Source organism: Geotrypetes seraphini, chromosome 12 (genome assembly GCF_902459505.1).
Source record: "Geotrypetes seraphini chromosome 12, aGeoSer1.1, whole genome shotgun sequence".
Classification (NCBI taxonomy): Eukaryota; Metazoa; Chordata; class Amphibia; order Gymnophiona; family Dermophiidae; genus Geotrypetes; species Geotrypetes seraphini.
This window is the reverse complement of record NC_047095.1, coordinates 39,998,896-40,013,528: the sequence shown is the minus strand read 5'-3', so window position 1 is coordinate 40,013,528 and position 14,633 is coordinate 39,998,896. Positions and strand designations below refer to the sequence as shown.

Sequence of the window (14,633 nt, the reverse complement as noted above, 5' to 3'; positions counted from 1 at the left end):
TAAGACTGTAGCAGTCCAGCCAGCAGTGTCCTTAGGTTCCAGCTAATGGAGTTACCACTGAAGCCCACTCCAGCCTATCTGAACAAACTTGTTATTTATAGAGCAAGATCCTGTTCAAGTACTCTGGGCTATTTCTTTTAAAGGCCCTGAATTGTACTGGTAGCCACTGAAGTTTTTGCAAAATGGTGTGATCATGTCACTTACAACCTTCTTTTAGCCTTGCTGCAACACCCTAAATCAACTGGAGCTGGCACAAATTTTTGTAGTCAAATGAGTATAGAGTGCATTACAGTAATCTAGCTTGCATGTTATCATGGCATGCACAACTTGACAAGACTTACCTTACCAATGTAAAGCGAGGCAGCATTATGCCTCTATACCTTGTTTGTTAATTATTATATATGTTATCGTGTAACCCATTCTGAGGTCTCTGGGGAGGATGGGATATATATTGAAATAAATGTATAGTTGCAACAAGCTGACAGAAGCAGCTCTTGAAGGTTGCTTGGATTTGGGGCATAAGCGCATTGAGTCTAGCCATATTCCAAGATTCCTAACTAGTGATCTGAAGAGTTTGTGTTTTCCAAAAGAGATTTTGATGGCAGGATATATGCCAACTTGTGTTAGGGGTTCAAAGAAGCTCAGTATTACTTGGGCTCAAGAAAAGTTTGTTGTTTCACTCATTCTGTTCCGAGAAAGGGCACATTAGTTCAGAGAGCTAGTTAAGAAATGTATGAAATCTTTGCCCCGCCCAGCAACCATTATCACTTCAGCCAGTTTTATTTATGTGCAGCAGCCCTCCATTCAGGGCCCAAGACTTCCAGGTTCTCTCTTGTTCCTATTACCCTTCCCCAGAAAATGATCAAGAACTGAACAAGGACCTAGGATTTTTATTCCAAGTCTGTCACCTGTTCACCTATTATTCTTATTTTTTTATTTATTTATTTTATTTATTTATTTAGATTTTTATCCCGTCCTCCCAATAGCTCAGAACGGTTTACAAATGAACATACACAGTGGGGAGCAACTAGACATGCTAACTTCTTGCCCCCACCCCAAAATATTTATCTTTCACCTTCAGAATGTCTATGGAATGTTTCTATGATTCATTTATGCTTCCTGATCTAAGGAAGGAGTGTTAAGCTCCTGAAAAGCATTTATAAATATGTTTTGTTTGTTCAATAATAAAAGTAGCACCTTGGGGTTTTTTTTTTTGTTTTGATTTGTTAGTCCACTTGAATGCACAGAAATAATAGCTAATACAGCAACTGCAAGGAAACACACAGTCACATAATATGGAGTTGGAGGAGTGGCCTAGTGATTACAGCAGCTGCCTCAGCACCCTGAGGTTGTGAGTTCCATTCCCACTGCAGCTCTTTGTGACTCTGGGCAAGTTACTTAACACTTCATTGCCCCAGGTACAAAATAAGTACCTGGCTAAAATATGTAAGCCACAAAGAAAAAGCAGTACATGAGTCCTTTACAAGCTATGTTTTATTCATTTTGAGTAAAAAGTGAGGGTTTTCTACATACTACTCCAAGTTAGAAAGATTTTGAGAGATGATGAAAGATGTAATGATAGAAGTGAAGAGTTGGTTACTTCAAGGAAGGAGATGAAAGTCATTTAAAAAGACGATTGGGAGAAGGTAAAATAGAAAAGAACTAAAATGGAGGAGGGGGAAGGGAATTCTTCCACCATACTGCACATTCCTTGGCCCCCTCTATTCATTAGCAATATCCAGCACCCACTGCTCCCCATCACCACCATCTTTCCCTAAATCGTCATTGCTCACCATCCACAATTTCTCTACTGCTCCATGCGGCTCAGTCATTTTAAACACAGCGACTGTACTCTGTCAGGGCTAAGTATGGGTAGCAATACTGCCCAAAACTTCCTGTAAACCTTGTCACAGCAGAAGCCATGGCTCTAGACTTCGGTACTAATTCATGACCCCAAGACTGAAAACACTGCTTTGGACAATAAAAGTTGGGAAAAAAGCATTTTTTACTTTCAACTGAAATATTAAGAAACTGGGCCTTCTATAGTACTGTAAGTGGATTTAACAATTGATAGAGGAAAAAAGTATAGAAGAGTACTGCTTATCTCCCATTTACAATTAAGACGGAACAAATGATATTTTTGGCCTTTCTGAACAGGGCAAAATCTGCTGAATGTATTTTAGCCCCTTCCTTGTCTCATATGGTTCAAATGTCTGCCAGAGTAGGTGGATTGTCTGGGATAGTGGTCAGAGGAGCAAGGGCTGGCAAAAAAACTGGATTCTAGGAGATTGTGAACATTTTTGTTTTTGAAAGGATAGTCCTGTTGTATTTAATAACAAAATTCCATACTTCTAGGTTGAATGTCAGAAAGCTGATTAAACATCTTTGTATTTAATTCAACAAGAACTCAGGGCAATTTGTAAGTAATCTGTAAGCGGAAATCCTCTGGCTTTATTCCCATATTTCTCTTCCCCCAAACACCAATCATTCCATGGTCATACTCAAGTGACCAACAACAACAACAACAACAACAAAAGATGCTGTGGAGAGTTGATGTTCCCGATATGGACTTTATTGAAAAATCAACGTGATAATCCACATAAAAACATGTAGGGCCCAATCCCTTGACAATCCCTTGGCTCGGACTTGGGTCCAATCCTATTCAACATATTCATAAGTGATATGACCCAAGGGATCAGAGGAAAAATATCATTGTTCGCCGACGACGCCAAACTGTGCAACATAGTAGGTAAAAGCACTATGCCTGACAATATGACACAGGACCTACTACTATTAGAACAATGGTCATCGACTTGGCAGCTTAACTTCAATGCTAAAAAATGCAAAGTGATGCACCTGGGTAAAAGAAATCTGTGCAGGACTTACACGTTAAATGGTGAGACCTTAGTTAGGACCACGGAAGAACGGGATTTAGGAGTAATCATTAGTGAAGACATGAAAACTGTCAATCAGGTGGAAAAGGCTTCCTCTAAGGGTTGTATCCATAGAGGTTTTATCAGCAGGATACCAGAGGTCATAATGCCACTGTACAGATCCATGGTGAGACCTCATTTGGAATATTGTGTTCAATTCTGGAGACCACATTACCGGAAAGATGTGCTGAGAATGGAGTCAGTTCAGTGGATGGCCACCAGGATGGTCTCGGGGCTCAAAGATCTTCCGTATGAAGTAAGGCTGAATAAATTGCAGCTGTACTCACTTGAAGAACGAAGAGAGAGAGGGGACATGATCGAGACATTTAAATATATCACGGGTCGTATCGAGGTGGAAGAGGATATCTTCCGTCTTATAGGACCTTCTTCCACCAGAGGGCATCCGCTGAAAATCAGGGGAGGAAAATTTCATGGAGACTCCAGAAAGTATTTCTTCACTGAGAGGGTGGTCGATCATTGGAATGAACTCCCACGGCAGGTGATTGAGGCCAACAGCGTATTAGATTTCAAAAATAAATGGGATATTCATGTGGGATCTCTAATGAGGTGAGGGCAGGGGGTGGTGAGCAAAATCAAAGAGAAGGGTCAATGGAGTGGGCAGACTTGATGGGCTTTGGCCCTTTTCTGCCGTCATTTTTCTATGTTTCTATGTTTCTATTATGGACCCAACATGGTCCGTATTTCGACAAAATGTCTTCCTCAGGGGTCCCTATTGGTCCTAAGATGAAAACTCGTGGAATATCTGACAAGTCCTAATGAACAGCTTCCACAATGACTCCGCATAAGTGAAAAGCTCGTGTGACCAACTGTACGATAAGCTCAATATCATGGGACACAGAAGTAATCAGCCTGTAAACTAAATGCCTTGCCTACCCTCCCAAATCTTTTCTAGCATTCCCTTGCTAAAAGATAGTTGCATCTGGGAAGACAAATACGTATCATGAAAACATTTCCTATTTATTATACCATCATCCCAGTTTAGCCTTTACTTTGTCAATTTATTATTGATAGCAGTAAATGTTGTTTCTCTTAAAGAAATAAATGAAAGGCTGAAAGTGCAAGAAAAAGCTCTCCCCATGATCTTTCATTTTTTTTAAGAAAAAGTTAATGCCACATTATATAAAGAGAGAGAATCAAAGGGAGGGAGAGATACCAATGGTTTGGTACAAATTCTTGATAATACTAGAGACACTCAAAATGCAAATTGTACATTTTGTCTTATCCAGGCCTGAAGATGGAAAAATCAAAGGAAAATAATTCACAGTGATAACAGAACATTGTTTCCTGTTACTTTCTTTAATGATTTTTAATTCAAGAAAAGACCTTCCGGTGAACGCTTAAAAGACAATGTAACGGTCCTTTGCAAAAGTCTCCACACCCTCATCATTGTCACTTGTGTAAGACAACCAGGAACCTCCAGTCTCCCCACTGACTGCTATTTCTGACATTTCTTGCTTTCCTAAGTGGCTGCTGTACTCCATTCTCTTCCCTCTCCCAGCTCCCCCCACATCATAATGTTCCTTTTCCTGGCTCTCAACTCAACTTCCTTTCTTTCTCTCTCTTACTACACCAACCTCTCCTACAGCTGCCAAGCAGTGACAAGGGTAACTTTTCTACTCAGCCTTGAGGAGGAGTAGCAGCTTAATGGTCAGTACAGTGAGCTGAGAACCTGGGGAACTGGTTTGATTCCCACTATGGCTCTTTGTCATCCTGGGCAAATCACTTAATTCTACAATGCTTCAGATACAAAAATTTTAATTGTGAACCTGTAGTCACAGAGATAGCACTTGCATGTAATGTATGAATCGCTTTGGTTATACCACAGAAAGGAGATATATTAAATCCACTTTGAGAGTCTTAAAGTAAACCAGACTCCAAGATGAACTCAGATTATAGAACCTGTCATAAAAGGAATATAACAGTTTGGAACAGGGGAGAAAAGTCTGCAGGTGATGAAAATGAGTGAAGGTATTAGAGAGGCACAAGGAAGGGCTGATTGGAGAATTGAAAACTTGGAGGGGAAGGAACCTTAGAGGCACCCGAGATGAAAGAGAGGCTTGCTGTGAGATAGTGTGACAACAGAAAAACAAAACAGGAGATTGAAAAAAAAACCAAAACCAAACATGTGAAAACCGGTTTGGAAAATACAAAAATGATTTACATACAGTCAACACATTACAGAGACTTTTATTTATTAATTATTTTAGCCTGACAGTTTTCTTCTGAGCAATCAGAACCAACTTTAACTGAGCTTACAGTGCCACAAGACTTCTTTCATAACCTGGAGGTTGAGGTTCCCAGCAAACCTAGTCATTGCAGTGATTATACTTAGCCAGAGCAGACACCCCTCCATAGCGTGGCATATATGCACCTTAAGTTTAGCAATTGCAATTGCAGAAACTTGAATCTCCCTAGCACCCTCCCCTCCTCCAGACTGAGAACATTGCCTCTGCATCATCTCCAAGCCAGGCTGGCCAGGGAGTAGGTATTGTCATTGTACTTCCCAAAACTATAATAGAGACATTTTTAAAACAAATGATTGTTAAATAGAAATTAGAGGGTTTTTTATTTGTCAAATTAATACCCCAATGTAATACACAGAAGCTCAAAATACGTGCTACTGAATTTTCTAACACTTGGTATAGAATCTAACTGTCCAATAAAGGCAAGTGAAGAATGTCAGGTCCGGCTAAGTCACAAGCAAATACCAAGGCTTATGCAGAAAAAAAAATACAGCTTTATAGCATGTGTTCATACAGTATAATGTAACTAGATTCACAGTTTTCTCATTTCAAAACTTGTTGGTGAAACACAGAAAGATCTATCACTCTTGTGAGATTCCACAAATAAAAGGCACACATGTATTAATATTGTAAATATGTGCAACAGAAAACTTTACAAGTGGGCAAAATATAGAGGCATCAAAATGCACATTGCCAGGCCTACAAGACTGCTGAACTCATTATTCCCTGTTCTTTGGTTTGGCAGGGTCTGGAATACTACATTCCCTTTCCCAGCAGGATGGTCCTAGCTGGCTAAGCCCCCTCTACCCTGCAATGACACAGCCAGGATGCTGCTGGGAGTGGCTTTGTGAGAGACTCTTCTGACAGTAGAGGAAGGGATGGCACCCCCCCAGCCTGACATCATGGGCAGACACCCATCTTGCTACCTCTTGCAATGGTCCTATTCCCTCCCTGAGGAGCAATACTGAATGTCGGACATCAGTGGTAGAAGACCTATTCAACAGAATTTATGCTAGATTCTGAAGGAAGGAATGCTCCAAGTCCCTCAACTGGGGACTAGCACAATCCCAATACTGTTTGAAGTCTTTAAACTATGAAGAAAACCTGTCCAAAACACAACTTATTATGAAATCAGGACAGATAAGTGAGCAAGGAAAACAGACAACCTTGTATATTCCCAGCTAGGAAAACCAATTTGTAAACAGAGGATTAAAAATGGAGATACTGTGATTTAATACAATTCAGGTGATCAGAAGTCTGATTAAAATTCCCATATAACAGCTTGACAATATCAGATAACAAACACCATCTTTCCAGATGCTCCACTGCTGTGTATAATATCTTTGTGAGCCTGAGACGCTTTCTCCAGTGGATATTCAGGGCCCACTGCAGGGTTCAACCAACCAACCTCCATCCCAGCCAAGAGAGCCGCAGCACTCTCCCGCCAATCCTCCTGTAGCAAGGAAATCTTAATTACAACGAGTACATGGACAAAATATCACAAACACAAATCAAACCAACGAACTATCTGAGGTTCAGATGAAGCACTTAGGCCCTGATTCCATGTGGTGCCAGAAGTTAGGCACCTAGAGCAGTGGCGCCTGCCAATCTAGGTGCTTAACTTGTTTTAATTGGCTTAATTAGCACCATTAATTGAAAGCTCCATTGAAAACCAATTAAAACCAATTAATTAGCTGGTAGGCATCTACACCAAAGCGCCTACTGGTGCCTACATGGCAAGTAGGCATGATTAGGGTTGGAATTTGGGCATCATGAGACTTTTTGAGAACAAGTGAAGTGAAATACTGTCTAGGGTAATTTTTTATCAATTTTGTATACCATGATTGTTATGTATTTTATTGATAGCCACTTAGGTTTTAAGTGGGTTATAAATCAATAAAATTAAATCAATAAATATAGAGTTGGGCACCAGTAGCAAGAAAACTCTGGCACCTAAAATATACATGCCTACCAATGCCTAAGTCAATTTAGGCACCAAAAGGTGCGATTCTACAAATGGCGTCTAACTCTGATTCACACGTGGTAGGTGTCGCTTTTCTAGATGCCTACCGAGTTAGGCACCATTTATAAAATCTGGCCCTTATTGCCTTAAATCCTGAATGTGCAATGAAAGCTAAGTACTGGCATTAAGAACTCTGCCGCACTTTTACGCTTCATGAAGGTGACAAAAGTTTGCAGTCCAGCATAACCAAGGTTCAGGGAGAAAGAGGGAATCTAAATCCACATTTCACTCCCATGCTGGAGCTGGCCATGGTGCACACAAGATGGTTCATATTCCTAAGTCAGCTTAGTAAAAGGTCCCCATAATCAGGGCCAGTTTTTGACATGCTGGGGCCCAGGGCAAAAATTAAGAAGGGGGCCCCTCCCCCCGATCCCCAAGCCATTACTACCACATATAAAACAACTTTTAATGACTTATCCACACACAAAACACAGGCAGACCTTTACCGAATACAGAACGGATCACAAATAGAAATAGAAACTCAGCAAGTACACCACCACTGGAGAAATAAAACGAGATATGCACTTCTTTTTACTGAACACACAGGGGTCCTGGGCCCAAGTCCCTCCAAACTTAGCCGCCTCCCTTACTGTGGCTGGTACTTATACAGGGCCAACCTTAGGGAACAGTATATCAGTATGACTATCCATAACACCACTCACAGTAGCCATGCATCTCTATTACCAGCTGAAGAGCATATAAAAGGGCTTTGTGGTCACACATGCATAACAGAGATAGCCTCTTTTTAAATATAGGCAAAAATTAACCTGAAATCCCATGAAGCCAGACTCTGCATGAAGCACACATACCAGGAAAACAAAAAGAAACATATTTCCTCCCATGCAGTGCAAAATAAAGACAGCAGGTGTAAATTCTGAAACTGGGCATATTCCCAACACTAAAATGAAAATAAAATGATTTTTTTCTAACTTTGTGGTCTGGTGACTTTGTTTTTCTGATCATGTGGGTCCCAGTCTCCAATTCTGGCTTTCTTGTTTTCAGAGCCTCCTGTCCATTTGTTATTTCTTTACTCTCCTCTTTCCTTCTTCTCTTTCTGCCCTATGTCCATCTTTGGCACTGATCTTTCAGATTCAGCTTTCTTCCATTTTTTCTGTCCCCTTTTCAATTCTAGTTTTTCCATCTGTTCCCTTCACCTAATCCATGTGTATTCTCCCTCTCTCTTCTCATCCATCCAAGTGTGGTGTATCTTCATTCTTTCTTTCTTTCCATTTCCTTCCATCCATCAGGACTGGTTAAAAGACAGATCCTTAGATCTGCTCTATACTTTCTACAATGGATTCTGCGGAGGATCCAGCTTTTACTTATGTGTTGCCTTGGATACGAGACTCCAGCTTGCCCTGTTCTGCCCATGATCCTGTGCTGCCTCAGCCAGATCCCATGGCTGCCCTGGATTCTCTGCTATCTCGGTCTGTCCCAGATTCAGTAGCAGACATAGCATATATTTAATCTTAAATGACTGTATATATAAATTTCAACTGAATTCCCCCTTATTCATTGCCACTAATAAATCTAAATTTATAAAAATTGTTGTGAAAATTGAACTCTTTAGATAATTCATGCCTAACATGAAAACAGGGACGAAGTGTGAGGTTATAAAATTTGCAGATGACACCAAACTCTGTAGCAGGGTTAGAACAGTGGAGGAATGCGAAGAATTACAAAGGGATCTGAACAAGCTGGAGGAGTGGGCAAATAAATGTCAGATGAACTTCAATGTGGAGAAATGCAAGGTCATGTATGTAGGGAAAAAGAACCCGAGGTTCAGCTACAAAAAAGGGGGGTTGGTACTGGGGGAAAGTAACCTTGAAAAGGACCTGGGAGTGCTGGTGGACACCACAATGAAGCCAACAGCACAATGTGCAGCGGCTTCAAGGAAAGCAAATAGAATGTTGGGTATCGTCAAGAAGGGTATTACAACCAGAACGAAGGAAGTTATCCTGCCGCTGTATCGAGTGATGGTGCGCCCGCATCTGGAGTACTGTGTCCAGTACTGGTCGCCGTACCTGAAGAAGGATAAGGTGATACTTGAGAGGGTCCAGAGAAGAGCTACACGTATGATAAAGGGTATGGAAAACCTTTCATACACAGACAGGCTAGAGAAACTGGGGCTCTTCTTCCTGGAGAAGCGGAGACTCAGAGGAGACATGATAAGAGACATATAAGATCATGAAGGGCATTGAGAATGTGGAGAGGGACAGATTCTTCAGCCTATGGGGAACTACAAGGACAAGAGGGCACTCGGAGAAACTAAAAGGGGACAGGTTTAGAACCAATGCTAGGAAGTACTTCTTCACTCAGAGGGTTATGTTATGTTATGTTATTTATTTCTTATATACCGCTAAATCCGTTAAGTTCTAAGCGGTTTACAGAGAAATATACATTAAATATACAATAGAGGGTGGTGGATACCTGGAATGCGCTTCCGGAGGGAGTGATAGGACAGAGTACTTTACAGGGTTTCAAAGAGAAATTGGATAAATTCTTGAAAGAAAAAGTTATTGAGGGATATAGATAGGAAAGATATAGGATAAGTCCAGAGAAGAGCAACTAAACTGATAAGAGGTATGGAAAACCTCTCATATACTGACAGACTGAAAAAGCTGGGGCTGTTCTCCCTGGAAAAGCGGAGACTTAGAGGAGACATGATAGAAACCTTCAAGATCCTGAAGGGTATAGAAAAAGTAGACAGGGACAGATTTTTCAGATTACGGGGAACCACAAGTACAAGGGGGCACTCGGAAAAATTAAAAGGAGACAGGTTTAAAACAAATGCCAGAAAGTTCTTTTTCACCCAGAGGGTGGTGGACACATGGAACGCGCTTCCGGAGGCTGTGATAGGCCGGAGCACGTTACAAGGCTTCAAAGAAGGTTTGGATAGGTTCCTAGAGGATAAAGGAATTGAAGGGTACAGATAAGAGTAGCGGTAGGTTATAGGGATAGTCTGGGACCATTGCTCAGGCAATGGGCCTGATGGGCCGCCGCGGGAGCGGACCGCTGGGCAAGATGGACCTCTGGTCTGCCTCAGCAGAGGCAACTTCTTATGTTCTTATGTTCTTAAGGGTACAATCAGAAGGATATAGATAAGGAAGGATAAAAGGGATTGAAGGATATAAAGGATCACTTACAGGTCATGGACTTGATGGGCCGCCGTGGGAGCGGACCGCTGGGCGCGATGGACCTGTGGTCTGACCCAGCGGAGGCAAATCTTATGTTCTTAACTACAGCAGTTAGCTGCAACATATTCATCTTTGCTTCTCTTATAAATGGTGCGATAAACATTTACCCCCTCTTTTACTAAGGCGCGCTAGCCGATTTAGCGCATGCTGAATGCTAATGCGCCATTATATTCTATGGACGCGTTAGCATTTAGCGCGCGCTAAATCGGCTAGCGTACCTTAGTAAAAGAGGGGGGGTTAGTGAATTAAATAGATTTCATTTATCTTGACTACAATCTTCCTGTCCTCAGAAAGAAAATATCAGAAGCGTTTTCTAGTAAAGGCCTCTCCAATGACAATTACAGTGACAAACGCTTGCAAAATCACCATCCCGAAACACATGGTTTCATCCTTCCACAAGGATGGTTCCACAAGGATCCTTCCAGCCACTGGTTTCATCCTTCCACAAGGCTTTTTTTGGAAAAAATATACATTATTTCATAGCTGTTATTTCACCTCTCCACCACAAAATGTAAGCCATTCTGCCAATGTGATACTACTAAGAACCAACTCGCTCCTAGTCTCAAACTTTAACCTGCTGGGAAGCAGCGCACCATAACCTGACAGCCAATACTGTGCTCTTATCTATTACGGCCATGCAGATACCATTCTGAGACTATACAGTATAGTTTGTATTCTCTTAGGGCTCCTTTTACAAAGGTGCGCTAGCGTTTTTAGAACGCACTAGCCAAAAAAATTACTGCCTGCTTAAAAGGAGGCGGTAGCGGCTAGTACACGCTAAAGCGGCTAGCATGCGCTAAAGCGCTAGCGCACCTTTGTAAAAGGTGTTCTCAACCCCTCATAGCATGTGTCATATAAAAAAAAAAATTATCTCAATTTTCTGTACAAGTGTGTGCTGTTCCTATAGCTCGCTATTGAACCTGTAGCATGTAGATTCACTATAGCATGTGTGTTCTTCGTTTCCCCATAGCATGTATGTTATCGAAAACCATCTCAATTATTCTTTTGTCCCTGTATTAATTCCTTTTGGAAATTAATTTGGCCCCAAATTAATAAATTATTAGAAAATCATGTTGGACTATCATATGATACAATATTATTTGGAACAGCAATGAGAACACAGAGTCCGATATCAGCTAACAATAATAAACTTTTATTAATTTTAACAGGGGTCGCCATTCAGCAAATTACTCAGAACTGGAAAGATTACACTAAATTAAATTACACTTTCTGGTGGAATTCAATTTGTCATATATATAAAATGGAAAAAGTAATGGCATTACAACAAGGTTATATTAAAAAATTTAATAAAATATGGGGACCATTGACAAATTATTCTACTGATCAGATATCATAACACATGTATAAAGCATATAGAGGGGGTAGGGAGGGAAAAATATTGTAATAATAGTATGATATAAAATTTTGATAAAGGGTTTCTTTAATTTACAATGTAAGAACATTTATTGATAATTTCAAGTGTTTTTTCATAATTGAATGTAATACATGTATTTCACTTGATGTAAGAATTTAAAAAGAATAAAAATTATTTACAAAAAAAAAAGAAAACCATCTCAATTTTCTGTAGCTTGTAAGTTATTGATCCTGAAAACTACTGTGTATGCATCCTTGTAACCTGTTCTGGGCTCCTGCAGAGAATGGGCCAAAAAACTAAATAAAGAACATAAGAACAGCCTTACTGGGTCAGGCCAATGGTCCATCTAGCCCAGTATCCTGTCTTCATGGAGGCCAATCCAAGTCACAAGTAGTAGGCAAAAACCCAAATAATAGCAGCATTCCAGAGCTATAATTGTGATGTCATAATACCACATTCCACCAATGCCTAAGAGCCAACCTCGTCAGTGATGTCCTATACTTGGCTCACATAAGAATAGCCTTACTGGGTCAGGCCAATGGTCCATCTAGCCCAGTATCCCGTCTTCACAGATGCCAATCCAAATTACAAGTACCTGGCAAAAACCCATTCCATGCCACCAATCTAGGGCAAGTAGTGGCTTCTCCCATGTCTGTCTCAACAGCAGTTTATGGACTTTTACTACAGGTACTTGCCAAAACCCTTTTTAAAACCAGCTACATTAACCACTCTTACCACATCCTCTGGCAACGCATTCCAGTGCTTAACTATTCTCTTGAGTGAAAAAATATTTCCTCCTGTTGGTTTTGAAAGTATTACTCTATGAGGTAGTTATATGCAGAACTTTATTGCATATTAAGCCTCCCATGGTTTGCTATAAATGCCGGCTTTTCCTTATTATGACTGAGATAGCCATGCAAATGATTACCCGCAATTGGAAGAATTGGGATCACCTTAGTTTTCCTTTCTGGTGGGTGAGCTTATGTTTAACTTATAAATATGAGAAAATGAATGCTGACATGCTGGGGCATAATAAGATATTCAAATTAGTTTGGGGTCCATTGACATCTTTTGTAAATTTGCTATAGTTGTCCTTTATCTTTATTTTCCATTGTTTTTCATCCACACATCCAGGGGGGAGGTGGGAGTGGGGGAGGGGGAGAGGGTATATCTTTTGTTTTGGTATTATTCCTGATGGTAATGATGGACTGGGGAGGGAATTTTTATCTTTTGTATAGATACTGATTGATTATAAGTGCTTGGTTGATTATCATTATTTGTATATGAATTGTATTGCATTAAAAACTAAATAAAGTAAAAAAAAAAAAAAAAGTATTATTCTAACTTCATCGAGTGTTCCCTAGTCTTTGTAAATCTTGATAAGAACATAAGAACATAAGAAGTTGCCTCCGCTGAGGCAGACCAGAGGTCCATCTCGCCCAGCGGTCCACTCCCGCGGCGGCCCATCAGGCCCATTGCCTGAGCAATGGTCCCAGACTATCCCTATAATCTACCGCTACTCTTATCTGTACCCCTCAATTCCTTTATCCTCTAGGAACCTATCCAAACCTTCTTTGAAGCCTTGTAACGTGCTCCAGCCTATCACAGCCTCCGGAAGCGCGTTCCATGTGTCCACCACCCTCTGGGTGAAAAAGAACTTTCTGGCATTTGTTTTAAACCTGTCTCCTTTTAATTTTTCCGAGTGCCCCCTTGTACTTGTGGTTCCCCATAATCTGAAAAATCTGTCCCTGTCTACTTTTTCTATACCCTTCAGGATCTTGAAGGTTTCTATCATGTCTCCTCTAAGTCTCCGCTTTTCCAGGGAGAACAGCCCCAGCTTTTTCAGTCTGTCAGTATATGAGAGGTTTTCCATACCTCTTATCAGTTTAGTTGCTCTTCTCTGGACTCCCTCAAGTACCGCCATGTCCTTTTTGAGGTACGGCGACCAATACTGGACACAGTACTCCAGATGCGGTCGCACCATTGCACGATACAGTGGCAGGATGACCTCCTTTGTCCTGGTCGTGATACCCTTCTTAATGATACCCAACATTTTGTTTGCTTTTCTTTAGGCTGTGGCGCACTGTGCCGACGCCTTCAAAGACGTGTCCACCATCACTCCCGGGTCTCTTTCAAGGTTACTTACCCCTAGCAGTGATCCTCCCATTTTGTAGCTGAACATCGGGTTCTTTTTCCCTACATGCATGACCTTGCATTTCCCTACGTTAAAGTTCATTTGCCATTTTTTGGCCCATTCTTCTAGCGTCGTTAGGTCCCTTTGCAGATCTTCGCAGTCTTCCATGGTTTCAACCCTGCGGTAGAGTTTGGTGTCATCCGCAAATTTAATAACTTTGCAATTTGTTCCCGCCTCCAGGTCATTAATAAATATATTGAACAGGAGCGGTCCCAGCACCGACCCCTGCGGAACTCCGCTCGTGACCCCATGCCAGTCTGAGTAATGGCCCTTCACTTCAACCCTCTGTTTTCTGTCTGCCAGCCAGTTTTTGATCCATCGGTGGACCTCCCCTTGCACCCCGTGTCTCCACAGCTTTTTAAGCAGTCTTTCGTGCGGTACCTTGTCAAAGGCTTTTTGAAAGTCAAGGTAAATGATGTCAATGGATTCCCCTTTATCCACCTGTCTGTTTACCCCCTCAAAGAAGTACAATAAGTTTGTGAGGCATGACCTACTCTTGCAGAAGCCGTGCTGGCTCGACTTTAGCTGTCCATTGTTTTCTATGTGTTCACAGATACTGTCCTTAATCAGTGCTTCCATCATTTTTCCCGGGACCGAGGTCAAGCTCACCGGCCTGTAGTTCCCCGGGTCCCCCCTTGAACCCTTCT

At 41.2% G+C, this 14,633-nt stretch overlaps 1 protein-coding gene across 3 annotated transcripts in view; it reads right to left on the bottom strand.

Moving 5' to 3' along the window:
- Window positions 1–5,493: 5,493 nt before the first annotated feature.
- The window catches only part of CRYZ (crystallin zeta), a 64,541-nt gene continuing 55,401 nt past the window's right edge, over window positions 5,494–14,633 (bottom strand). For all 3 annotated transcript variants that reach the window (XM_033915907.1, XM_033915906.1, XM_033915908.1), the window contains one exon: window positions 5,494–6,650. In XM_033915907.1, coding sequence (XP_033771798.1) covers window positions 6,489–6,650 — 162 coding nt within the window. In that variant the 3' untranslated portion in view covers window positions 5,494–6,488. The remainder of the gene's footprint in view (window positions 6,651–14,633) is intronic.